Genomic DNA, 26,010 nt, shown 5'->3' on the forward strand with positions numbered 1-26,010 from the left:
TTTATTAGTATTTTATTACATGTTTATTAGGATAAATCTGTGACAAATAAGAAAGCAGAGAAATGCACTTATCAAGAAGTGTGGATATTGCCCTCTGTCGTTCTACCCCCAAAATACCCCCAGACTATATGCTTCCAAGTGTTCTGATGGCACCTGGTGGCTGCAGGCAGCATTGTTCAGGGATCAAATGCACTTTGAAATCCAATGCACTGCACTTTGTACATATCATTCATCTATGTGCTGAAATACAGCAACCATCAATTCTGTGTTTCCAGAGAAAAACGTTTTATTTTATTGAATGTCTTGGTAGTTTTCCATTCAACATGAGAGGATCTGTTTAGTCTGATCCTGACTGGAGGTTTGTGAGTGAAGGGAGCACATATAGATTGGTGTTAGAATTGGGATAAATTTGGGTAAATTACAATGATGCTACTTTTTCATTAACTTCATTTAGATGAATCTCTACAGGTTTTATTTTCTGGGTAAATTCATTTTGTTGCCAAATGGGCCCACGCTGATGTATGACTAACAAACCGCTGTGTGACATTTACAGACTTCCCTGTTAAATGTTTTTCCCAGGAGCCTTTTTTCATTCAGGGCACATTGCTGGGTTCAAGTTGCTATAGCACAGTTGGCCAGTGTGTGAGTTTCCACCCTAACCCACTTCTCTGAATCATCATTAACTGCACTGACTCGTTCAGTAATTTCTAGAACATCAGTGCTCAAAGATAGGGATCCTGATGGAGTGCCAGCTAGCCAGACAATGGGCGCGTTCCCCTGCCCAGGCATTGCTGACGCATGCCAGATCTTACAATACCTGGATAGCTATTTTACTTATCAGCTAACCGCATCATATGTTATAGCAATCTGTCAGTTGACGACACAGTCGGTGATGTGGCATGCAACCATTCGTTGATGCATGCAACGTCTGAGCAGGGGGACGTGACAAACGTGTCCCGGACTGAGCTAATACATCCCTGGGCAGCACAGCATGCATCATGGGAAAGCAAGTGTTTGAAGGGACACTTTGAAACATGTTGTGATGAGTGTGATCTCAACTGCTTTAAATGTTCCAAATCATTTAACTGATTCACGCTCTTAAAAATAAAGGTGCAATTTGGAACCAAATAGGGTTCTTGAGAGCGATGCCATAGGGAACCATTTTTTGGGTTCCGAAGAACCATCAATGGGATGTTCCTTTAAAGACACAATATAAATATCAAGAGCTCCAAAGAACCATTATTGGTTATACAAGGATCCAGCATAAAAAGTTCTACAAAGATCTATTATTGGTTTCACAAGGAACCAGCATTAAAGGTTCTACAAAGATCCATTATTGGTTACACAAAGAACCAGCATAAAAGGTTCTACAAAGAGCCCTAACCCTAACCCAACCCTTTGTAGCATGGCATTGATGGTTCTTTGTAGATCTCTAAAAGTTTCTGTATATAACCTAAATCAAATGGTTCTTTGTCTACAAAGTCCACAATCATTTGACAGCAGACCACACACACATGCATATCTATAATGAATTGGACAAGCGATATGTCAACAACTTACTGAAGATTTGCATGTGGTCTGCTGTAAAAGGATTGTAGACCAAGACAATGACTGATCCTAGTCTGTCAGGAACATGAAGTCAACAGAATGTCTGACAAGAGATATGGAACAATAATGGATAGAAAGTTCATGTTCTTAGATTATGTAAGACTTCCACTCTCCAGAGGCTTTCCATCCACATAACCCCTGAGCACAATGGTTGGCGTTGGAAACACAGGGTCCTGGTAAACAAAACACACATACAATACAGAGAAAAAGTGAATGAGTAAAGAGTGAGTGAACCATGAGAATAAATGTCCCAAGTGAGTGTACAGACATTTAACCTTTTGAACATCCATATAAGCTTATCGAGGTGCCTTTGCTGGGTGGACAGAATGCAAAGTGAATTAAACGTTTTTCAAATTCTAAGAATTCAAAGTGAACAAGAATCTAATTGTAGAGCCCTGCACTAATGGCTCACAAAAAAAGTAATGAGTGTTCCAAAATGTCATAACAACAATTCTTATTTCATTTACCTCATCAACCACAAACAACTGTGCTGGAACCTCTTTGAAGAGAAATTAAAGCAGGAGAATGGTTCCGAAGACCATCTGGCCTGAAAAACAGAATGAAACATCTTAATTCATCGCATCTCCTATATTGTTATTGAACATTGTTTTAACTTTCCCTGCTCAAGAGTGAATAAGCATCCCCAGTTGCGCAACATAGCTCGCCCACCACCCAACTATCATAGACAAATCAGTGGAACCCAAGCAGCTGCCCACTTCAGACTGAACTTTAAGAGTAATAATATAAAACCACTTACCTGCTTTCTCCACCTCTGTTCGGGCAGCCACCTAGCAACTGGGCACATGATGTCTTCAGTGGACTCTTTGGGGTCTTCTCAACTAGGTTGACTGCCATTTTACGCAGATTGGTTATCAATAGCTTGTCCACGTCCTTGTGCATGAGTGCTGTCATCTCCTCCAAAAGCTAGAGAGTGAGAGAGGAGAGAGAATAAACCATAAATTATGTAAATCCATGCTGTTCATACATTCTGTAAAATTATTCATCTACTGTATTTTATTCAGGAACTAAATTAGATTAATGAAATAGGCCCTCAAAATACCAGACAAATATGTCAAATCCACCACAAAGACATATAGTAACAGTTGAGACTTTCTAATAATGAATTCCATTATATATTCTGTAAATACATTCTGTAAATGAATTCATTAACTAAATGAGATAAATGAATAAATAGGTACTTAAACAAAATACCCGTCAAATATGCTATTATATTTTACTCGCAGTAATGGCCGCTGTTTGTCAACACTACTAGCTACATTTCTCAATGGTAGCAAGAGGCGCTCGTTGGCCCATAATATAGGCGTGGCATTGCTGACTAAAAAGTGAAAAGATAAATAACCGGACAACCTACTTATGAATCACTGATTCACATATGAAACAAGAATTACCAAGATGACTATCTATCTAATAGGTCAATAAATTGTGTCCCTTCCCCAATATTTTCACGTTGATATGTTATAGCTACCATCATGCATGATGCTAGTACAGAAAGAACAATGAGGGTTAGTTATACAAAGCTTTGATGCTAGCTAATGTAAATAGTTAGTTAATAGATAGTTAGTTCTCTGACTTGGCACGAGGATACCAAGCTTGGTAGATAGCTAACTTAGATAACGTAGCAAGCTAGCTATTTAGCACCATGCACGATGTGATGTTAGCTAGCTAGCTATGTTACAGTGCATTCTCTGATTGTCAGTGCTCTGTTTGCTGTGACTGGCTATGTATGCTACCTTCACTGGGTACACACAAGGTAAAACACAACACATAGAATCATAGAATACGCTCATGGTGTATCTCTATTCACTCTGCACCAGGTGTTCATTTTCTGACCACCTCTTCTCTATTTTCAGGTGACATCTTTGAAAACTACTGAAAGAACGATGACCTGGCTACATTTGTTTTACTTCTGTTTTGGCATCAGTATAATAACAACTTGTCCTCTGGAGTGTTTTGTGACTCGAGAGGTACAGTGCATTCGGAAAGTATTCAGACCCCTTGATTTTTTCCACATTTTGTTATGTTACAGCCTTATTCTAAAATGGATTAAATTGTTTTTCCCCCCTCATCAATCTACACACAATACCCCATAATGACGAAGCAAAACCAGGTTTTTATACAGTCAGGGAAAAAAGTATTTGATCCCCTGCTGATTTTGTATGTTTGCCCACTGACAAAGACATGATCAGTCTAGAATTTTAATGGTAGGTTTATTTGAACAGTGAGAGACAGAATAACAACAAAAAAATCCAGAAAAACGCATGTCAAAAATGTTATAAATTGATTTGCATTTTAATGAGGGAAATAAGTATTTGACCCCTCTGCAAAACATGACTTCGTACTTGGTGGCAAAACCCTTGTTGGCAATCACAGAGGTCAGACGTTTCTTGTAGTTGGCCACCAGGTTTGCACACATCTCAGGAGGGATTTTGTTCCACTCCTCTTTGCAGATCTTCTCCAAGTCATTAAGGTTTCGAGGCTGACGTTTGGCAACTCGAACCTTCAGCTCCCTCCACAGATTTTCTATGGGATTAAGGTCTGGAGACTGGCTAGGCCACTCCATGACTTTAATGTGCTTCTTCTTGAGCCACTCCTTTGTTGCCTTGGCCGTGTGTTTTGGGTCATTGTCATGCTGGAATACCCATCCATTACCCATTTTCAATGCCCTGGCTGAGGGAAGGAGGTTCTCACCCAAGATTTGACGGTACATGGCCCCGTCCATCGTCCCTTTGATGCAGTGAAGTTGTCCTGTCCCCTTAGCAGAAAAACACCCCCAAAGCATAATGTTTCCACCTCCATGTTTGACAGTGGGGATGGTGTTCTTGGGGTCATAGGCACCATTCCTCCTCCTCCAAACACGGCGAGTTGAGTTGATGCCAAAGAGCTCTATTTTGGTCTCATCTGACCACAACACTTTCACCCAATTCTCCTCTGAATCATTCAGATGTTCATTGGCAAACTTCAGACGGCCCTGTATATGTGCTTTCCTGAGCAGGGGGACTTTGCGGGCGCTGCAGGATTTCAGTCCTTCACGGCATAGTGTGTTACCAATTGTTTTCTTGGTGACTATGGTCCCAGCTGCCTTGATCATTGACAAGATCATCCCGTGTAGTTCTGGGCTGATTCCTCACCGTTCTCATGATCATTGCAACTCCACGAGGTGAGATCTTGCATGGAGCCCCAGGCCGAGGGAGATTGACAGTTATTTTGTGTTTCTTCCATTTGCGAATAATCAGCTGTTGTCACCTTTTCACCAAGCTGCTTCGCGATGGTCTTGTAGCCCATTCCAGCCTTATGTAGGCCTACAATCTTGTCCCTGACATCCTTGGAGAGCTCTTTGGTCTTGGCCATGGTGGAGAGTTTGGAATCTGATTGATTGATTGCTTCTGTGGACAGGTGTTTTTTATACAGGTAACAATCTGAGATTAGGAGCACTCCCTTTAAGAGTGTGCTCCTAATCTCAGCTCGTTACCTGTATAAAAGACACCTGGGAGCCAGAAATCTTTCTGATTGAGAGGGGGTCAAATACTTATTTCCCTCATTAAAATGCAAATCAATTTATAACATTTTTGACATGCGTTTTTCTGGATTTTTGTTTTGTTATTCTGTCTCTCACTGTTCAAATAAACCTACCATTAAAATTAGAGACTGATCATTTCTTTGTCAGTGGGCAAACGTACAAAATCAGCAGGGGATCAAAAACTTTTTTCCCTCACTGCACATTTTTGCTAATTTATAAAAAATACAAATCTGACATATTCATAAGTATTCAGACCCTTTACTCAGTACTTTGTTGAAGCACGTTTGGCAGCGATTACAGCCTCAAGTCTTCTTGGGTATGACACTACAAGCTTGGCACACCTGTATTTGTGGAGTTTCTCCCGTTCTTCTCTGCAGATCCTCTCAAGCTCTATCAGGTTGGATGGGGAGCGTCGCTGCACAGCTTTTTTCCGGTCTCTCCAGAGATGTTAGATCGGGTTCAAGTCCGGGCTCTGGCTGGGCCACTCAAGGACATTCAGAGACTTGTCCCAAAGCGACTCCTGCATTGTCTTGGCTGTGTGCTTAGGGTCGTCCTCCTGTTGGAAGGTGTACGTTCGCCCCAGTCTGAGGTCCTGAGTGCTCTGGAGCAGGTTTTATCAATGATCTCTCTGTACTTTGCTCTGTTCATCTTTCCTTCAATTCTGACTAGTCTCCCAGTCCCTGCCGCTGAAAAACATCCCCACAGCATGATGCTGCCACCACCATGCTTCACCGTAGGGATGGTGCCAGGTTTCCTCCAGAGGTGACGCTTGGCATTCATGCCAAAGAGTTCTCCCATCTCCACAGAGGAACTCTAGAGCTCTGTCAGAGTGACCATTGGGTTCTTGGTCACCTCCCTGACCAAGGCTCTTCTCCCCCGATTGCTCAGTTTGGGCGGGTGGCCAGCTCTAGGAAGAGTCCTGGTGGTTCCAAACTTCTTCCATTTAAGAATGATGGAGTCCACTGTGTTGTTGGTGACCTTCAATGCTGCAGAAATGTTTTGGGTACCCTTCCCCAGATCTGTGCCTTGACACAATCCTGTCTCAGAGCTCTACGGACAATTCCTTCGACCTCATGGCTTGGTTTTTGCTCTGACATGCACTGTCAACTGTGGGTGTATGCCTTTCCAAATCATGTCCAATCAATTGCATTTACCACAGGTGGACTCCAATCAAGTTGTAGAAACATCTCAAGGATGATCAATGGAAACAGGACGCACCTGAGCTTAATTTCGAATCTCATTGCAAAGGGTCTGAATACTTACATAAATAAGGTATTTCTGTTTTTAATAATTTAACCCATTTTAGAAGAAGACTCTAATGTAACAAAATGTGGAAAAAGTCAAGGGGTCTGAATACTTTCCGAAGGCACTGTATCTAAGTTCGCTATCTACCAAGCTAGTCTGCTAGTTACACCAGGTGTGACAGTTTGCTGTACACCGCAGTAACAATATTGGCTAGCTAGTAGACAGCTAACGTTAGTATGTTGATATAACCAAAGATACTTGTAACTAGCTAGCTAACTAACGTTAACTAATAACTACTGGCAGGACTCGACATGAACACTTGTCCTCTTGGCCGGGACAGGTAAAACATTTTTTGGGGACAAGAAGAATATAGATTTAAGTTGTCCGAATGGACAAGTAAAAAAAAAAAAACACACAACAAACACAATATCAAACAATTCTTCTGATCAGAATTAGATCAGAAAGGCCAACATTGGAATAATTTTCAAATCTCTTTTTCATATAAATAAATAAAAAAGCCTACATGTCAAAGTGTAAGTGATATGCATATTGGTTACAGCCTCATGTCCAAACCGATGCTGACATGAGGGAGGCGCCAGAACTTTAATGAGACTTTTAATTAAATCAATATACACTAAATGCCAGTCATTTCTGACAAATATAGGCTTGATTCTGTCGACATAGGCTACTCGAGGCACAGTTTGTTCAGATCAAATGGTCACAAGACCAGAGAGTGAAGGACCGTGCCTGTTGCGCACCGCACATCACCTACCTTGAATCTGAGTGGAGGGGGTCAGCATTTTGAAACTATACGGAACAAAAATATAAACGCAACATGTAGAGTATTGTTCCCATGTTCCATGAGCTGAAATAAAAGACCATGCACACAAAAACCTTATTTCTATCAAATTTTGTGCACAAATTTGTTTACATTCCTGTTAGTGAGCATTTCTCCTTTGCCAAGATAATCCATAATCCTTACAGGTGTGGCATATCAAGAAGCTGATTAAACAGCATGATCATTACACAGGTGCACCTTGTGCTGGGGACAATAAAAGGCCACTCTAAAATGTGCAGTTTTGTCACACAACACAATGCCACAGATGTCTCAAGTTTTGAGGGAGCGTGCAATTGGCATGGTGACTGCAGGAATGTCCACCAGAGCTGTTGCCAGCCCTGGACCTCCACATCCAGCTTCTTCTCCTTTGGGATCGTCTGAGACCAGCCACACCCAGACAGCTGATGAAACTGTGGGTTTGCACAATCAACAGCCTGATCAACTCTATGCGAAGGAGATGTGTCACGCTGCATGAGGCAAATGGTGGTCACACCAGATACTGACTGATTTTCTGATCCATGCCCCTACCTTTTTGTCCCAGGGATGACGGGATGCCCTTAATTCTGAGCCCTGGAGGGAATTATTTTATAAAGACATATTTGGTTGCAATTGTAATGTTGCAATATTTTATAGGCTACCAAGGGTAGCCAACCATCCTCCAGGAAAGCTGTAAACGGGCAGTGTTGTATTTTGAGACAGGCTTGAATATGCATAGATGCCAATAGGCAGTGTAGCCTACATTTTTGTCTGATTCTCTATGGTAAAAAAGATGGTAATGCATTTTATTTTGTAATGTGGTTCCTTGCATCATACAATGATGTAAACATTGTGTTACAGACCCTTTATTTTTTATTTTTTGACAAGTGACTTGACTTTTCCAAAGGACAAGTGGCTGAAAGGGATCATTTCAAGCCCTGACTGGTTTCCTCTTTTGTCTGTGATATAACATGATCTACGTTACTGTGCTCCACCAAGTCAGATGAGTTAGCTAGATATACTGTTTACTGACAAATTACTGACATTCAGGAATATCGTTTTAAATAAATGAGGATAAATTACGCTAGATGAATCTAGCTAACTTTGATACTCGACAAGAATGTCTATCAGATTATGATATAGCTATGCTGCAATTTACCTTAGAGGATCAGATGAGAGCGGGACATAAATCACGTATCCACAGTTTTTAGTCATGCCGTAAAAAAAAGCACAACAGTTGTTTTGGAGTCAAGTGATGACATGCTATGTTGACCTACCACCAAGACTTAGAAAAGCATTATGAGTTTATAGGCAGATGAAATAAGTTAGTTAGAACATGTTGCTGGGCATTGAACATCAATATGATGTCTCAAGGAGAAATCATAACTTTCCATGCATCTACAGTGCCTTCAGAAAGTATTCACACCCCTTGACTTTTTTTTCACATTTTGTTGTGTTACAGCCTGAATTTAAAATGAATTAAATGTAGATTGTTTTGTCACTGGCCTACACACAATACCCCATAATGTCAAAGTGGAATCATGTTTTTCAGACATTTTCAGTAAGTATTCAACCCCTTTGTTATGGCAAGCCTATATAAGTTCAGGAGTAAAGATTTGCTTAACATGTCACATTGTCACACCCTGATCTGTTTCACCTGTCTTGTGCTTGTCTCCAACCCCCTCCAGGTGTCGCCTATTTTCCCCATTATCCCCAGTGCATTTATACCTGTGTTTTCTGTTTGTCTGTTGCCAGTTTGTCTTGTCTCGTCAAGCCTACCAGCGTGGTTTTTCCCCCTGTACTCGCTCAAGTCCTTGTTTTTTAGTTCTCCTGGTTCCGACCTATTCTGCCTGCCCTGACCCCGAGCCTGCCTGCCTGCTGTCCTGTACATATCTGACTCTGACCTGTCTGCATCTGGGTCATATCCTGAGTCGTGTTACACATACAGTAAGTTGCATGGACTCACTCTGTGTGTAGTAATAGAGTTTAACTACCTCATCTCTGTACCCCACATGTACAATTATCTGTAAGGTCCCTCAGTTGAGCAGTGAATTTCAAACAGATTCAACCTCAAAGACCAGGGAGGTTTTCCCAATGCCTCACAAAGAAGGGAACATACTGGTTGATGGGTAAAAAAAACAGACATTGAATATCCCTTTGAGCATGGTGCAGTTATTAATTTTCACTTTGGATGGTGTATCAATACACCCAGACACTACAAAGATACAGGCGCCCTTCCTAAATCAGTTGCCGGAGAGGAAGGAAACTGCTCAGGGGTTTCACCATCAGGCCAATGGGGATTTTAAAACCGTTAGAGTTTAACCTCTTAAGGATCGGACCCTTTTTTTTTTCAATTTCCGCCTAAAATAGACCTGAAACAAGGATCTGCAAATTATTGATACAATTTGAAAGGAAACACTTTGAAGTTTGTGGAAATGTGAAATTAATGTAGGAGAATATAACCCAGATCTGGTAACAGATAATAAAAAATAAATATAACAAAAATTGTTCCATCATCTTTGAAATGCAAGAGAAAGACCACAATATAATATTGCAGTTTAGGCGCAATTTAGATTTTGGCCACTAGATGGAGGCAGTGTGTGCAAAGTTTCAGATTGATCCAGTGTTTCTGCTTTGTTTCTCTACCGCATTTGATTTTTTTTTCTGATAATTTTTTTCTGACCTAAATTTCCTCAGCTGACTTGATCACACAGTGGGGATTGTATAGATTTCTTTCATAATGGAATAATTGATACCAACACATGACCAAAACTCTATGAACAGTCAGCTAAAGCTGTGCATTTCTCTGATCTTCTTGCCCAAATGACTTGCTATGATAACAATAGCCTAACCTTTTTTGATACTCATGATTACCACCATTCTACCAAAACACTTTAACAATTTGTTCTTTTACTACTCTAGATTGAGAATGGTGATGGGAAACCGTTGCTTGCTTCACAAAAGGTGGTTGGAGAAGTCAAAAGTTCGATAACATCAGCCTCTTTTAATTTCATCAATTCGATAATAGGTATGGAATAATAGGTAAATTGGTGTTTACACATTAAATTGCTTGAGCATCATGTGTTTCAATGGCACAACAGAATAGGAGGGGGATAGATGCAATGACACCCTTAAGAGGGGAGCACCTGTTGCATGTTAAAGTGGGCCTGCCTATACGATGATCGATCATGTCACCCAATAAGATAAGCCATTTCCATATCGTTCAGAATATGCAGGATCCCAGAATTTTCTGGGAATAGAAAACCTCATACCTCAGCCATAGTGAACAGCCCCTGGGTGGTTGTTCTCTGCATGATCATATGACTACTGATGATACCTTTATTTTTTTACTTTACCCTTCTTTTGCCCTTCCAACGTTCTCTCAAAGTTGCAGGACTCAAACATTTCAGTCAATTAAATTAAACAAAATATTACAAATATATATGTATTTGAACTATATGTACATGTACAGTGGGGAAAAAAGGATTTAGTCAGCCACCAATTGTGCAAGTTCTCCCACTTAAAAAGATGAGAGAGGCCTGTAATTTTCATCATAGGGACACGTCAACTATGACAGACAAATTGAGAAATCCAGAAAATCACATTGTAGGATTTTTAATGAATTTATTTGCAAATTATGGTGGAAAATAAGTATTTGGTAACCTACAAACAAGCAAGATTTCTGGCTCTCACAGACCTGTAACTTCTTCTTTAAGAGGCTCCTCTGTCCTCCACTCGTTACCTGTATGAATGGCACTTGTTTGAACTTGTTATCAGTATAAAAGACACCTGTCCACAACCTCAAACAGTCACACTCCAAACTCCACTATGGCCAAGACCAAAGAGCTGTCAAAGGACACCAGAAACAAAATTGTAGACCTGCACCAGGCTGGGAAGACTGAATATGCAATAGGTAAGCAGCTTGGTTCGAAGAAATCAACTGTGGGAGCAATTATTAGGAAATGGAAGACATACAAGACCACTGATAATCTCCCTCGATCTGGGGCTCCACGCAAGATCTCACCCCGTGGGGTCAAAATGATCACATGAACGGTGAGCAAATATCCCAGAACCACACGGGGGGACCTAGTGAATGACCTGCAGAGAGCTGGGACCAAAGTAACAAAGCCTACCATCAGTAACACACTACGCCGCCAGGGACTCAAATCCTGCAGTGCCAGACGTGTCCCCCTGCTTAAGCCAGTACATGTCCAGGCCCGTCTGAAGTTTGCTAGAGTGCATTTGGATGATCCAGAAGAGGATTGGGAGAATGTCATATGAAACCAAAATATAACTTTTTGGTAAAAACTCAACTCATCGTGTTTGGAGGACAAAGAATGCTGAGTTGCATCCAAAGAACACCATACCTACTGTGAAGCATGGGGGTGGAAACATCATGCTTTGGGGCTGTTTTTCTGCAAAGGGACCAGGACGACTGATCCGTGTAAAGGAAAGAATGAATGGGGCCATGTATCGTGAGATTTTGAGTGAAAACCTCCTTCCATCAGCAAGGGCATTGAAGATGAAACGTGGCTGGGTCTTTCAGCATGACAATGATCCCATACACACCGCCCGGGCAACGAAGGAGTGGCTTCGTAAGAAACATTTCAAGGTCCTGGAGTGGCCTAGCCAGTCTCCAGATCTCAACCCCATAGAAAATCTTTGGAGGGAGTTGAAAGTCTGTGTTGCCCAGCGACAGCCCCAAAACATCACTGCTCTAGAGGAGATTTGCATGGAGGAATGGGCCAAAATACCAGCAACAGTGTGTGAAAACCTTGTGAAGACTTACAGAAAACGTTTGACCTGTGTCATTACCAACAAAGGGTATATAACAAAGTATTGAGAAACTTTTGTTATTGACCAAATACTTATTTTCCACCATAATTTGCAAATAAATTCATAAAAAATCCTACAATGTGATTTTCTGGATTTTTTTTCTCATTTTGTCGGTCATAGTTGACGTGTACCTATGATGAAAATTACAGGCCTCTCTCATCTTTTTAAGTGGGAGAACTTGCACAATTGGTGGCTGACTAAATACTTTTTTTCCCCACTGTATGTTGGATGTGTAAATATCAAAATTGCATGATTTGTCATTTCATACATTTTTCAGGTTTGCCTTGCTCCTTGAACCAGGCAGGCCTTCCCCTTGACATTTTGCTACTGGTTTTGATAACATCTATTACAGGTAGGTTCTGTATGGTGACGATTGTGATTAACTGCTTTGATGGTACAATGAATTTAACTCAACAGCTAACATTGTGCTGTTCTGTTTATTCCCTGCAGACTACTCTATCATCTTGTTGATAAAAGGAGGGAATCTTTCAGAGACAAAAAGCTACCAGTCACTTGTACGTAGCGCTTTTGGTTTCAGCAGATTTTGGGATCTGTCTTTGCAGTTCCTATAGTTTCTATAGTCTTTCATTGGTAAGTCTTGAATGGAGATTTCATTTTAAAGGAAATCTGAAATACGCACAGTACCAGTCAAAAGTTTGGACACACCTACTCATTCAAGGGTTTTTCTTTATTTTTACTATTTTTTACATTGTAGAATAATAGTGACGACATCAAAACTATGAAATAACACATATGGAATCATGTAGTAACCAAAAAAGTGTTCAACAAATCAAAATATATATTTGAGATTCTTCAAATAGCCACCCTTTGCCTTGATGATAGCTTTGCACACTCTTGGCATTCTCTCAACCAGCTTCATGAGGTAGTCACCTGGAATGCATTTCAATTAACAGGTGTGCCTTAAAAGTTAATTTGTGGAATTTCTTTCCTTCTTAATGCGTTTGAGCCAATCAGTTGTGTAGTGACAAGGTGGGGGTGGGGGTGTATACAGAAGATAGCCCTATTTGGTAAAAGACAAAGTCCATATTATGTCAAGAACCGCTCAAATAAGCAAAAAGAAATGACAATCCATAATTATTTTAAGACATGAAGGTCAGTCAATACGGAAAATTCAGGAACTTTGACAGTTTCTTCAAGTGCAGTCGCAAAAAACATCAAGCGCTATGATGAAACTGGCTCTCACGAGGACCGCCACAGGAATGGAAGACCCAGAGTTACCTCTGCTGCAGAGGATAGCTTCATTATTGCAGCCCAAATAAATGCTTCACAGACACAGTCTGAACATCAACTGTTCAGAGGGGACTGTGTGAATCAGGCCTTCATGGTCGAATTGCTGCAAAGAAACCACTACTAAAGGACACCAATAAGAAGAAGAGACCTGATTGGGCCAAGAAACACGAGCAATGGACATTTGGAAAGGCCAAATGTCCAAATTTTAGATTTTTGGTTCCAACCGCCGTGTCTTTGTGAGACGCGGTGTGGGTGAACGGAAGATCTCCGCATGTGTAAAGCAAGGTGGCGGTGTTATGGTGTGGGGGTGCTTTGCTGGTGACACTGTCTGTGATTTATTTAGAATTCAAGGCACACTTAAACAACATGGTTACCACCGCATTCTGCAGCAATACGCCATCCCATCTGGTTTGGGCTTAGTGGGACTATCATCTGTTTTTCAATAGGACAATGACCCAACACACCTCCAGGCTGTGTAAAGGCTATTTGACCAAGAAGGAGAGTGATGGAGTGTTACATCAGATGACCTGGCCTCCACAATCACCCAAACTCAACCCAATTGAGATGGTTTGGGATGAGTCGGACGGCAGAGTGAAGGAAAAGCAGCCATCAAGTGCTTAGCATATGTGGGAACTCCTTCAAGACTGTTGGAAAAGCATTCCAGGTGAAGCTGGTTGAGAGAATGCCAAGAGTGTGCAAAGCTGTCATCAAGGCAAAAGGTGGCTATTTGAATAATCTCAAATATAATTTGATTTGTTTAACCCTTTTTGGTTACTACATGATTCCATATGTGTTATTTCATAGTTTGGATGTCTTCACTATTATTCTACAATGTAGAAAATATAAAAATTAAAGAAACCTTTGAGTGAGTAGGTGTGTCCAAACTTTTGACTGGTACTGTATACTCAAGGTTTTAAGAGATTGAGCAGTCTCATACAAACTGATATACAGGTACAATATGGGAGGACTTGAATTGTAACACAACTACAGTGGCTTGCAAAAGTATTCACCCCCCTTGGCATTGTATCCATTTGATTTACACAACATGCCTAACACTTTGAAGATGCAACATATTTTTTCTTGTGAAACAAACAATACATTTGAAAAAACAACTTGAGCGTGCAGAACTTTTCATCCCCCCCAAAGTCAATACTTTGTAGAGCCACCTTTTGCAGCAATAACAGCTGCATGTCTCTTGGGGTATGTCTCTATAAGCTTGGTACATCTAGCCACTGGGATTTTTGCCCATTCTTCAAGGAAAAACTGCTCCAGCTCCTTCAAGTTGGATGGGTTCCGCTGGTGTACAGATTCTCAATTGGATTGAGGTCTGGGCTTTGACTAGGCCATTCCAAGACATTTAAATGTTTCCCCTTAAACCACTTGAGTGTTGCTTTAGCAGTATGCTTAGGGTCATTGTCCTGCTGGAAGGTGAACCTCCGTCCCAGTCTCTAATCTCTGGAAGACTGAAACAGGTTTCCCTCAAGAATTTCCCTGTATTTAGTGCCATCCATCATTCCGTCAATTCTGACCAGTTTCCCAGTCCCTGCCGGTGGGAAAAACATCCCCACAGCATGATGCTGCCACCACCATGCTTCACTGTGGGGATGGTGTTCTCGGGGTGATGAGAGGTGTTGGGTTTGCGCCAGACGTAGTGTTTTCCTTGATGCCCAAAAGCTCAATTTTTGTCTCATCTGACTAGAGTACCACCTTCCATATATTTGGGGAGTCTCCCACATGCCTTTTGGCGAACACCAAACGTGTTTGCTTCTTTTTTTTCTTTAAGCAATGGCTTTTTCTGGCCACTCTTCGGTAAAACCCAGCTCTGTGTAGTGTACGGCTTAAAGTGGTCCTATGGACAGATACTCCAATCTCCGCTGTGGAGCTTTGCAGCTCCTTCAGGGTTATCTTTGGTCTCTCTGTTGCCTCTTCTGTGAGTTTAGGTGGGCGGCCCTCTCTTGGCAGGTTTGTTGTGGTGCCATATTCTTTCAATTTTTTGAATAACAGATTTAATGGTGCTCCGTGGGATGTTCAAAGCTTCTGATATTTTTTTTATAACCCAACCCTGATCTGTACTTCTCCACAACTTTGTCCCTGACCTGTTTGGAGAGCTCCTTGGTCTTTATGGTGCCGCTTGCATGGTGGTGCCCCTTGCTTAGTGGTGTTGCAGACTCTGGGGCCTTTCAGAACATGTATATATGTGTGTATATATCTCACTGAGATCATGTGACACTTAGATTCACACAGGTGGACTTTATTTAACTAATTATGTGACTTCTGAAGGTAATTGGTTGCACCAGATCTTATTTAGGGGCTTCATAGCAAAGGGGGTGAATACATATGCATGCACCACTTTTCTGTTATTCAATGTTTTGAAACAAGATTTTTTTCACTTCACCAATGTGGACTATTTTGTGTATGTCCATTACATGAAATCCAAATAAAAATCCATTTAAATTACAGATTGTAATGCAACAAAATTTGAAAAACGCAAAGGGGGATGAATACTTTTTCAAGGCACTGTATGTTTCTTCCCCAGCTATGATCAGCTACAACATCATAGCTGGTGTGTGATGCGTGTGATAGAAGGAGTCAGGCGCAGGAGAGTAATATGCATCCAAAGAGTTCATTCCGTCGATAAACAGTTGCGCAAGCATGCGACAACAAAACTCAGGCATAGGGGAAATATCTACCCTGGCAACAACAAGGTAAGGGTAGCTCAACCGAGCTACACACGGCTCACAACAAACAATCACCCACACAGACAAGGAAGCAGAGGGAACACTTATACAATGACTAATTGGGGATAAGGACCAGGTGTGTGTGATTAATTAGACAAGTGGAGTGATGATAAATGGATCGGCAGCAGCTAGTAAGCCGGTGATGACGAACGCCGAAACCTGCCCGAACAAGGAGGGGAGGCAGCCTCGGCGGAAGTCGTGACACATTGACCAAAATATTTCACGGACTACCTGGAGGTGCAATATGGCACATTTTACTTCATTGTAATATATCTGAACAATATCAAGCCACAACTTAGCTATGTGCATTGATATGCTAATGCAGTGACAGTCAAAAAAGAGGTCACAGTTTTGCTAAATTAAGCACAAACACCAAGGCCACATTTCTTATTGGATGTTGCTCATTCATATTTTTCATACATGCTATTTGCAGTTGGGTCACGTACTTGCAGAAATATATTTTGTCATCGCATTATCCACCATTCTGTTCACGCTACCTCTGTCTCTCTTCCGGAATATATCAAAGCTGGGAAAGGTAAGACGTAATCACATATTGTTACATTGATTTAAGGAGTCACTGACCTTTCTGAGCTAAAGCATCTGTCTATGTGATTCCAGGTGTCCTTACTGTCCATGGTGTTGATCGTTTTGATCCTGATCACTGTTATCATCAGAAAAGCTACCCTAGGACCACATATGTACATAATAACGCTGTCAAAATCTATTCACTCACACCAGTGGAGGCTCCTCAAAGGAGGAAGGGGAGGACCATCCTCCTCAGTGAATTTCATAAAATGTGGCGAGTAGTTGACTCAAAGAGAGGGAGAGACAATTTAACAAATTCATTTATTCAAAAATTAAGGAGAAGCGAGAGAGCTATATTTAGTTGTATTTTTTTATTTATTTCACGTTCACTTAGCTAGCTAGTTTAGCCTACTCAAACACCTGGCTCAAACAATGAGGGATGCCATGTTAGCTAGCTGGCTATGGCTATCCAACACTGGAACTCCTCCATGTCAAGGTAAGCTTTTGGTTTTATAAATGTACTGCTACCGGGGCCCACAGGTGTAACTGCTAAACTGCTTTCTGACTGTACACTGTACTGCATGATTGTAGCGGATTTACTAATGCGTTAGTTCTAGTAGCTACGTTGGCAATGATGTAGGCTGTGTTTAGCGGTCATGATATGAAGGTTTGGCTTAGAAAGGTTTTTTCGCCTTGTCACAGACAGCTGATGTGTTGTGCACTGAAGTCCACAAGCGAAGGGGAGAGGAGGCGAGAATAGTTGCGAAAAGGAATTATATACTGTATACAACGAGCAAAGTGAGCATGCTGTTTTATGTGGTTGCTATGAAATCAAACTGTGTTTGCGTGTGATCAGGGGTGTATTCATTCCGCCGATTCTGTGAAATGTTTCTTCAACGGAAGTAAACGGAACGAAACGGGGATGAACATACCTGAATTTGTCCAATACAAACTCTAATTTGCAGCTGTTAGACTAATGATTACACCCTAGATCAGCTAGATGCAGGAAAGAGTGTGCAAGGCGGTATTGAATGTGTCACTGTCTGTCACCTTGATTGCTCAATTATCTCATCCTGTGCACCTACGTTGTAAACTTTCATTAATAGGCTAGGTTGTAGCAACCTCATGATGGGGTACAGGGAAAATTTGAGTATCATGTAGTAGCCTAAACCTATCGATATTACATTGAGCTGGGTGAATGGAATACGAATTACAGTCACAATACGCTTTAATAGAAATAAGGCCATGCTCCAAAAAAATAAATAATCCCTTATCTTAAACGGCACCGACCGCCACATGCTATATCACATTCTACTAATCAATCTGAAATGCATTCTATTTTAATTTTATATTTCAGTCAACTAAACAACTATTGAAACCACTTGCTCTAGAATTTTTTTAATGGCTAACAAAATGTTAATCCAATTACTTTGTCCATAGTCCCCCTACACTGAACGCATCGGTGTTTGCAAGATGGAATGCAATTTCTGCTATTGTAGTTATGTCTTTTGTTGAGTTCTCTTCTACTGCAGCCTACGTGTGTACAGCTTCATATTGTATGATAATGCCAATCAAGTTTCATAATAGCAGAAATCCACAAAACAACACAAAAATGTAACTTGGACTATTGATTGTAATACTTTGCTATATCCTTTTGTCTTGCAGCCTATATCTGCCATCACAACAGCTTTATGATCTATGGCTCTCTGGAGGAACTGAGCCTTAGTAACTGGTCTCGTGTCACTCACGTCTGTTGGTTCGTCTCTGATTGTCAGTGCTCTGTTTGCTGTGACTGGCTATGTATGCTACCTTCACTGGGTACACACAAGGTAAAACACAACACATAGAATCATAGAATACGCTCATGGTGTATCTCTATTCACTCTGCACCAGGTGTTCTTTTTCTGACCACCTCTTATCTATTTTCAGGTGACATCTTTGAAAACTACTGAAGGAACGATGACCTGGCTACGTTTGTTTTACTTCTGTTTTGGCATCAGTATGATAACAACTTGTCCTCTGGAGTGTTTTGTGACTTGAGAGGTACAGTGCATTCGGAAAGTATTCAGACCCCTTGATTTTTTTCCACATTTTGTTACGTTACAGCCTTATTCTAAAATTGATTAAATAGTTTTTTTCCCTCATCAATCTACACACAATACCCCATAATGACAAAGCGAAAACATGTTTTTAGATTTTTTTGCAAATGTATTAAAAATATTAAAACGTACCTTATTTACATAAGTATTTAGACCCTTTGCTTTGAGACTTGAAATTGAGCTCAGGTGTATCCTGTTTCCATTGATCGTCCTTGAGCTGTTTCTACAACTTGATTGGATTCCACCTGTGGTAAATTAAATTGATTGGACATGACTTGGAAAGGTACCCAAAAAATGTCTGCAGCATTGAAGGTCCCCAGGAACACAGTGGCCTCCATCATTCTTAAATGGAAGAAGTTTGGAACCACCAAGACTCTTCCAATAGCTGGCTGCTCGGCCAAACTGAGCAATCGGGGGAAAAGGGCCTTGGTCAGGGAGGTGATCAAGAACCCAATGGTCACTCTGACAGAGCTCCAGAGTTCCTTTGTGGAGATGGGAGAACCTTCCAGAAGGACAACCATCTCTGCAGCATTCCACCAATCAGACCTTTATGGTAGAGTGGCCAGACGGAAGCCACTCCTCAGTAAAAAGCACATGACAGCCCGCTTGGAGTTTGCCAAAAGGTATCTAAAGGACTCTCAGACCATGAGAAACAACATTATCTGGTCTGATGAAACCAAGATTGAACTCTTTGGCCTGAATACCAAGTGTCACGTCTGGAGGAAACCTGGCACCATCCCTACGGTGAAGCATGGTCGTGGCAGCATCATGCTGTGGGGATGTTTTGCAGGGACTGGGAGACTAGTCAGGATCAAGGGAAAGATTAACAGAGCAAGGTACAGAGATCCTTGATGAAAACCTGCTCCAGAGTGCTCAGGACCACAGACTGGGGGCAAAGGTTCACCTGCCATCAGGACAACGACCCTAAGCATACAGCCAACCTAATGCAGGAATGGCTTCGGGACAAGTCTCTGAATGTCCTTGAGTGGCCCAGCCAGAGCCCCGTACTTGAACCCGATCGAACATCTCTGAAGAGACCTGAAAATAGCTGTGCAGCGACGCTCCCCATCCAACCTGACAGAGCTTGAGAGGATCTGCAGAGAAGAATGGGAGAAACTCTCCAAATACAGGTGTGCCAAGCTTGTAGCGTCATACCCAAGAAGACTCGAGGCTGTAGTCGCTGCCAAAGGTGCTTCAAGTACTGAGTAAAGGGTCTGAATACTTATGTAAATGTGATATTTCTGTATTCTTTTTTTTTTATACATTGGCAAAAATGTATAAACCAGTTTTTGCTTTGTCATTATGGGGTATTGTGTGTAGATTGATTAGGGGGGGACAATGTAATACATTTTAGAATAAAGCTGTAACGTAACAAAATGTGGAAAAAGTCAACAGGTCTGAATACTTTCCAAATGCACTGTATGATTTTACTTGTGCACATAATATGGTACTACATAAATTGAGGGTCAGTGTTCATTCATTTTGAATGCAAATCACTTATGAACAACAGTTCTGTATTCTCTCTTTTATGTTTGTAGGTAGTATGCACATTTTTATTTATGGGTCTCTCAACAACCATGCCCATGTGCCTGTCTCCTTGCTCATAGTTGCAGCGTGCACAGTGCTATCCTTGGCCTACGACTGTCTGGGTATTGTTCTGTTGTTAAATGTAAGTAAGATGTCCTTTGAATTGTTGTAACTTATTTATCTACTGTGGTGCCACATGTAAGACTGCAGCAACAAATTGCAAAAAAACAAATACTTTTCTTCCAGGGTGTTATAAGTGCCACACCTTTTGGTTTTCATCATTCCATCAGCTCGTGAACTCAACCTTTTCACAGAGCGCTGGTTCCAAGGTGAACACTGCCTCCCCTGTCTCTTCCTCATAGCTGGTGTCTTTGTCAGGACAACCGGTTTGATCATGGCAGTCATGTTCCCACAAGACTGCTCCCATGGTGCAGAGATGTTCTACTGCTCAGCCTCAACTCTCCTCTCCAACCTCCACGTCGCCCACTGAGCTGCTCCTTCAGAATGCAACTCAGTTCTAGATAAAACATTTACACATTGGTGTTTTGTGATATGACTTTGTAAGCTCAATGTATTTATTACCTCTGCAATGAACGTGTGTGTCATAATGTACTATTTGACTTTGATGTATGTATAATAAAGTGCCAATATGCAATGCATGTATCTATTTCTATATCAAATTGTGAAACCGTAAAGTTCCACCTTGAATTTTGTAAGTATTTACCTACGACATGATGTCACTGTAACATGAGTACAATTATCATAAAAAGGCTAAATTCGAAACAGAAAACTTGCCGCCCTCTTGCCTTGATGTCATTACTCACTCTTCAATGATTAATGTAGATGTGGAGTTATCATGTTTGTCCATTGGTAGTGCAACTTCCCCTGTTGGGTAGAGGGAATATGTAGGGTAATGTGGGGTAACTAGCCCCCCCCCCAAGAACAATGTCCAATTGCTGACACAATAAAGCTAAGTTAGGTAAAAATGTGGTATGTGGATGATGGTCATGCTTAGGCAAAAACTATAAATGCAAATAAGTAGCTACAGTTTACACTGTTTTTAGTTATATAATTAAATATGGTTTTTAGAAAAGGGGCGTTTTTCCAAAGTAATGGGGTAACATGGGAAAAACATGACTGTGTCACTTAATGAAGTTACTTATAGATGATTTGGACATGATTAGAACAATTCGAATTTAGGTACCACTGACTTGCATTGGATCACCTAAAATGTTACTGCTTTATTAAAAACTGATTACAATTTGTATCTCTAAACAAGTGGTTATTTATCTTTAGGCTCCCCTAATGGTATATATATATATATATATACAGTACCAGTCAAAAGTTTGGACACACCTACTCATTCCAGGGTTTTTGTTTATTTTTACTATTTTCTACATTGTAGAATAAAAGTGAAGACATCAAAACTATGAAATAACACATATGGAATCATGTAGTATCCAAAAAAGTGTTAAACAAATGAAAAATATATTTTATATTTGAGATTCTTCAAAGTAGCCACCCTTTGCCTTGATGACAGCTATACACACTCTTGGCATTCCCTCAACCAGCTTCATGAGGTAGTCACCTGGAACGCTTTTCCAACATTCTTGAAGGAGTTCCCACATATGCTGAGCACTTGTTGGCTGCTTTTCCTTCACTTTGCGGTCCAACTCATCCCAAACCATCTCAATTGGTTTGAAGTTGGGTGATTGTGGAGGCCAGGTTATCTGATGCAGCACTCCATCACTCTCCTTCCTGGTCAAATAGCCCTTACACAGCCTGGAGGTGTGTTGGGTCATTGTCCTGCTGAAAAACAAATGATAGTCCCACTAATCGCAAACCACATGGGATGGCGTATTGCTGCAGAATTTGTTTGTTTGTTGATGAGACAGATAAAAAATGTGCTGAGCAAGAGTATTGGCAGCCAGAGAAAGTTATGTTTTTTTTTGTTGATGACATCAAGTGGTTTCTGTGAGAATTATAGGGGTGGGGGGTAGTTAACCCGGGTGGTTAGTTTCCCCACGTTATCCTATAGTAGGCCTATTTGGGCAATTTCAATAGGCCCTTTATAACATTTAGGCTATTTCAAAATTATAAATGTAAACGCGAATTGTTCACTTCAGATGTTGAAAATACTCATGAAAGTCATATGAATTGGCTCCTGCAATAAAGTTTCACATACACTGAGGGTACAACAAATTAAGAACACCTTCCTAATTTTGAGGCACTTAAATGTTTTGTCTTGCCCATTCACCCTCTGAATGGCACACACACAATCGTCTCAAGGCTTAAACGTCCTTCTTTAACCTGTCTCCTCCCATTCATCTACACTGATTGAAATGACATCAATAAGGATCATAGCTTTCACCTGGTCAGTCTGTCTTGGAAAGAGCAGGTATTCCTAATGTTTTGTACACTTAGTGTACATTTCCAATGTTACTTTCAATTAATAAAAAAGTGAAACATTTGTAGGCTATTCCTTGTGGGATGGAGAGATGAAATCACTGACCGCTGGGAGGGAAAACTAGGGCAGTAAGGTATTCGACGCCCCACGAAGAGTTATTTGCACTCTTGAGTCGTCGTGCAATGCATTTACAGTACCCATAGGCCTACATTTGGACGCCGATTTTTGGAGTTGTTGTGCATTCGACAGAGAACTTGGCATCGGTAGCGTTGTGTCACAACTTTGAAATGTTGACTGCTGGCTAAACGGGAAAGACTGGGTTGTGCTGGCGGCGTATTGGAACAGAGCAGCGACTGTTGTGTTGATGAAGAGTTGGAGATAGAAGTGGGAGTTCCAGAATTCATAAGAACGCAGAGTAGCCTAATGGATCACTGAACGAATGAAAAGTCTACGGTATATTTTGTACGGTATAAGTAATTTTTTAAATCCCTAATAAAGACTGATGAAAGTTGTCAGCTGCTCGGAGGGCCAGAGCCATTCATGGTAAGAGATGTCGAGTTACAGAATTATCGTAATGAAATTGTACTTTAATGTCTGTCCCACTTTGCATGTCTGGCAACAAAGTTATTTTGCGAAACTATGACCTCATTGTCAATAGGGATCGCCCATCCGGAGCTGGCACTCGGTCGGATGGGACAGCTCTAGATGTAAACCTGTGCATTTTTAGTTATGAAATATGAATCATTGTGTGTTTTGCTTTTCTTTCGGTAGTCCGAAGGATTTAGTTAAACCGATGCAGCTAGACATGGAAGAGAATGGGTCCCAAGGAACTCCACGACGATTCTCTGGCTCTAGGTACAGTATGTGGATTCATTCTGGGTACTAGTTCAAAGGGTTCCTGTGTGAGAACTGTCAGCTGTGATATAAATTGTCACCATTATTTGGAGGTGTTCTAAAATGCTTAGATTGATCATGATATGACACTTAAAAAACGTGTATATTAGATAATTTATGGTGGAATTCTTGAGATGACATCAGTTGGAAAATATGGGACTTTTGTAGCCAATGGTGTCTTATGTCATTCCAAACCCTTATTCAGTTCAAACCTTTTCCAAGGCTTCACTGGGATTCATTTAATTCCATTGTCCCTTCTATGCCATTCTCTACCCCCCAAAAGACATTGTTGCAATACATTTTCTAGACACATGTTGCAAGCAAATTGCAATTGAATGACATATTTGCATGTCTAAGGCAAAGGGTTTGACTAATTTAATAGTCCACAACCAGAGGGGCTAGATGTGCATCTCTTCCAATCAACTCTAACCTACATTCTTCAGCCTCAGTTTATTGAGTAAATGTAGTCAGTAACTGAAGTAACAGTTGTTGCAGACATTTCAGTAACCTTTGAACTACACTCATTTCCTGCCTTCTGAGTTGTTCTGAGAAATTGCCTTGACCACATGTTGGGGTCATGGGAAGCATTTTGGAGGCAAACCAGTGTGCATCTCATGTGCATTGTAATCAATGTCTGGCTATCAATTTTATATTCTGAAATATTTTGGTCAATAATTGTATTGATGGATGATTTCATAGATATATTATCATATTTCAGTCTCAATATGGAAAAGTCTGTGGAGAAATGGAAACTTCACATGAATTGCTATTAAGCCCTCAAATTCTGCATCTCATTTCTAATTAAAATCACAATCAATTTGCAGGCCTCCCTTGCATGCCAAGGGAGTGAGCAGTGACTTTGTAAAAGCTTGCAAAGAACTTTGGAAACTCACTCCCTAGTTTAAGAGCAAACGCCTCCGACCAACTGGAATACAGTCAGCTGACATCATCTCCAAGCAACCGGTCCTGAACCAAATAAATGGGAAATTCCACATGGTCACAGTCATAACACTTTTAACGAGATCATCTTATACTCTTATTTATTTGATATTCAATATTAGGCAAAAGACACATTAGACCTCTTCTCATGGATCATTTTGTTTTACCACCAGTGGTATTTTTGGGGTAGGTGCTTATCACAAACTCCACATAACCACACAGTATTCTGTTGGGTCAACTGATGTAGTTTCAGAATGACTCTTTTGATATTTCATAATATAATTGTGTAATTCAGTAGCAGAGCCCCTCTCTGGATTTCTAGAGTTACAGACTACCCAATTCAGTCTGTGGTTTGTCTGTTATTTGGAAATGAAAACCACTCTCTCATTGAGCTGTTGTGTTGGGGGGAAATACATGTGTCCCGGTTTTATTTGTGGCTTCTCATACTTTGAGCCATTAGACAACTCCTTCTGAAAATTCACCCCGCTTTTCAAGTGCAATGACTTGTGGAGACATCATGTGGCCCTCCACGCCATGCTACATTTGTTATCCTACTACAGACACTGCCAAAACACATGCCCTTGTCCAAGGATGGCAGTGTGTAGTACACACAAACATGCATAGCTCTATGAACACAGTAATATTCACTTGAGGATTTGCCAAATTAGCCTAGGCTAAATAATTGTATGTCTAGTTCTGCTTTGGCCGTTGGAAAAGTGACTTAATATCTGCTAAAAGACAGTATTATTTTGTCACAGCAGCATCTGTTTGAAATGATAAATGCCATCCTCTATTGGCTTTCAGAGTTTAGTGACAGTGTTTTGTGTTTAATGTGCAACCTAGTTCCTGGCCCAATTGGAAACAATTTTCCTGGCTGAACAGAGAGGCTTTTATCCCTCAAAGTTTCAAGGGGAAAATGCTGCAAATGCTAGAACTCTGAGGGTTTTTGTCTATGCTATCATAACCTTCCATTAGTAGCTTTATTCCCATTTAACTGCACCCAGTGAAGATATCATAAGTCTAAACCCTGACAAATGATAACACTGTCACACATTGTAGAGGCTCAACTATTTGCAAGTTTCCGTTATAGGTCTTCTTCTGTTCTGAGTTTAAACTTTGCAGGAGTATAAAAGGATTGGGTCTCTGCAAATATTTTGACAATTAATTAATTAATCACAGTAGCACTATTCAAAGTGGTTGAAATGGCAAACTTGGATTTGAAATTGCAGTATTAGTTTCACAAGTTCCTCTCCTCACAAAGAACACTTTAGCCTCAAAGACCTATAACTTCTACAATGGAAAAAATGGGTGTGCAGTAGCTCATTATAGAGGTGTACTGCTGCCAGTATGCTAAATTGTGGTGGAATAGCACAACATATGGTTAAATGGCAGTGTCTTTGAACCCAATGATTTCAGCTTGCAGCTATATTTTCCTCATATCTATCTGTTGTAGAATTTGGCCCATCCCTCTCGCCATAGCTTCCAGCAATTCAAGTGCAGCTGTGCCCTTGGACTGCTAAAGTGTCTGGAAACAGCTGTGGAGATTCACAATACCTTTACCAATTCCACGCTCGGCTCCACTCTGAGGG

At 40.8% G+C, this 26,010-nt stretch overlaps 1 protein-coding gene and 1 pseudogene across 2 annotated transcripts in view; both read left to right on the forward strand.

Moving 5' to 3' along the window:
• The first annotated feature begins 13,148 nt into the window (after positions 1–13,148).
• On the forward strand, positions 13,149–20,671 carry LOC121548346 (annotated as a pseudogene).
• Positions 20,672–22,752: 2,081 nt separating this feature from the next.
• Positions 22,753–26,010, forward strand: part of cobll1b (cordon-bleu WH2 repeat protein-like 1b) — a 41,804-nt gene continuing 38,546 nt past the window's right edge. The window contains exons 1-2 of one of the 2 annotated variants that reach the window (XM_041864840.2): positions 22,753–23,131; positions 23,360–23,443. In XM_041864840.2, coding sequence (XP_041720774.2) covers positions 23,091–23,131; positions 23,360–23,443 — 125 coding nt within the window. In that variant the 5' untranslated portion in view covers positions 22,753–23,090. The remainder of the gene's footprint in view (positions 23,132–23,359; positions 23,444–26,010) is intronic. The other variant, XM_041864832.2, reaches the window with a different exon arrangement.

This window comes from Coregonus clupeaformis, chromosome 4 (assembly GCF_020615455.1).
Source record: "Coregonus clupeaformis isolate EN_2021a chromosome 4, ASM2061545v1, whole genome shotgun sequence".
In the NCBI taxonomy this organism is placed as follows: domain Eukaryota; kingdom Metazoa; phylum Chordata; class Actinopteri; order Salmoniformes; family Salmonidae; genus Coregonus; species Coregonus clupeaformis.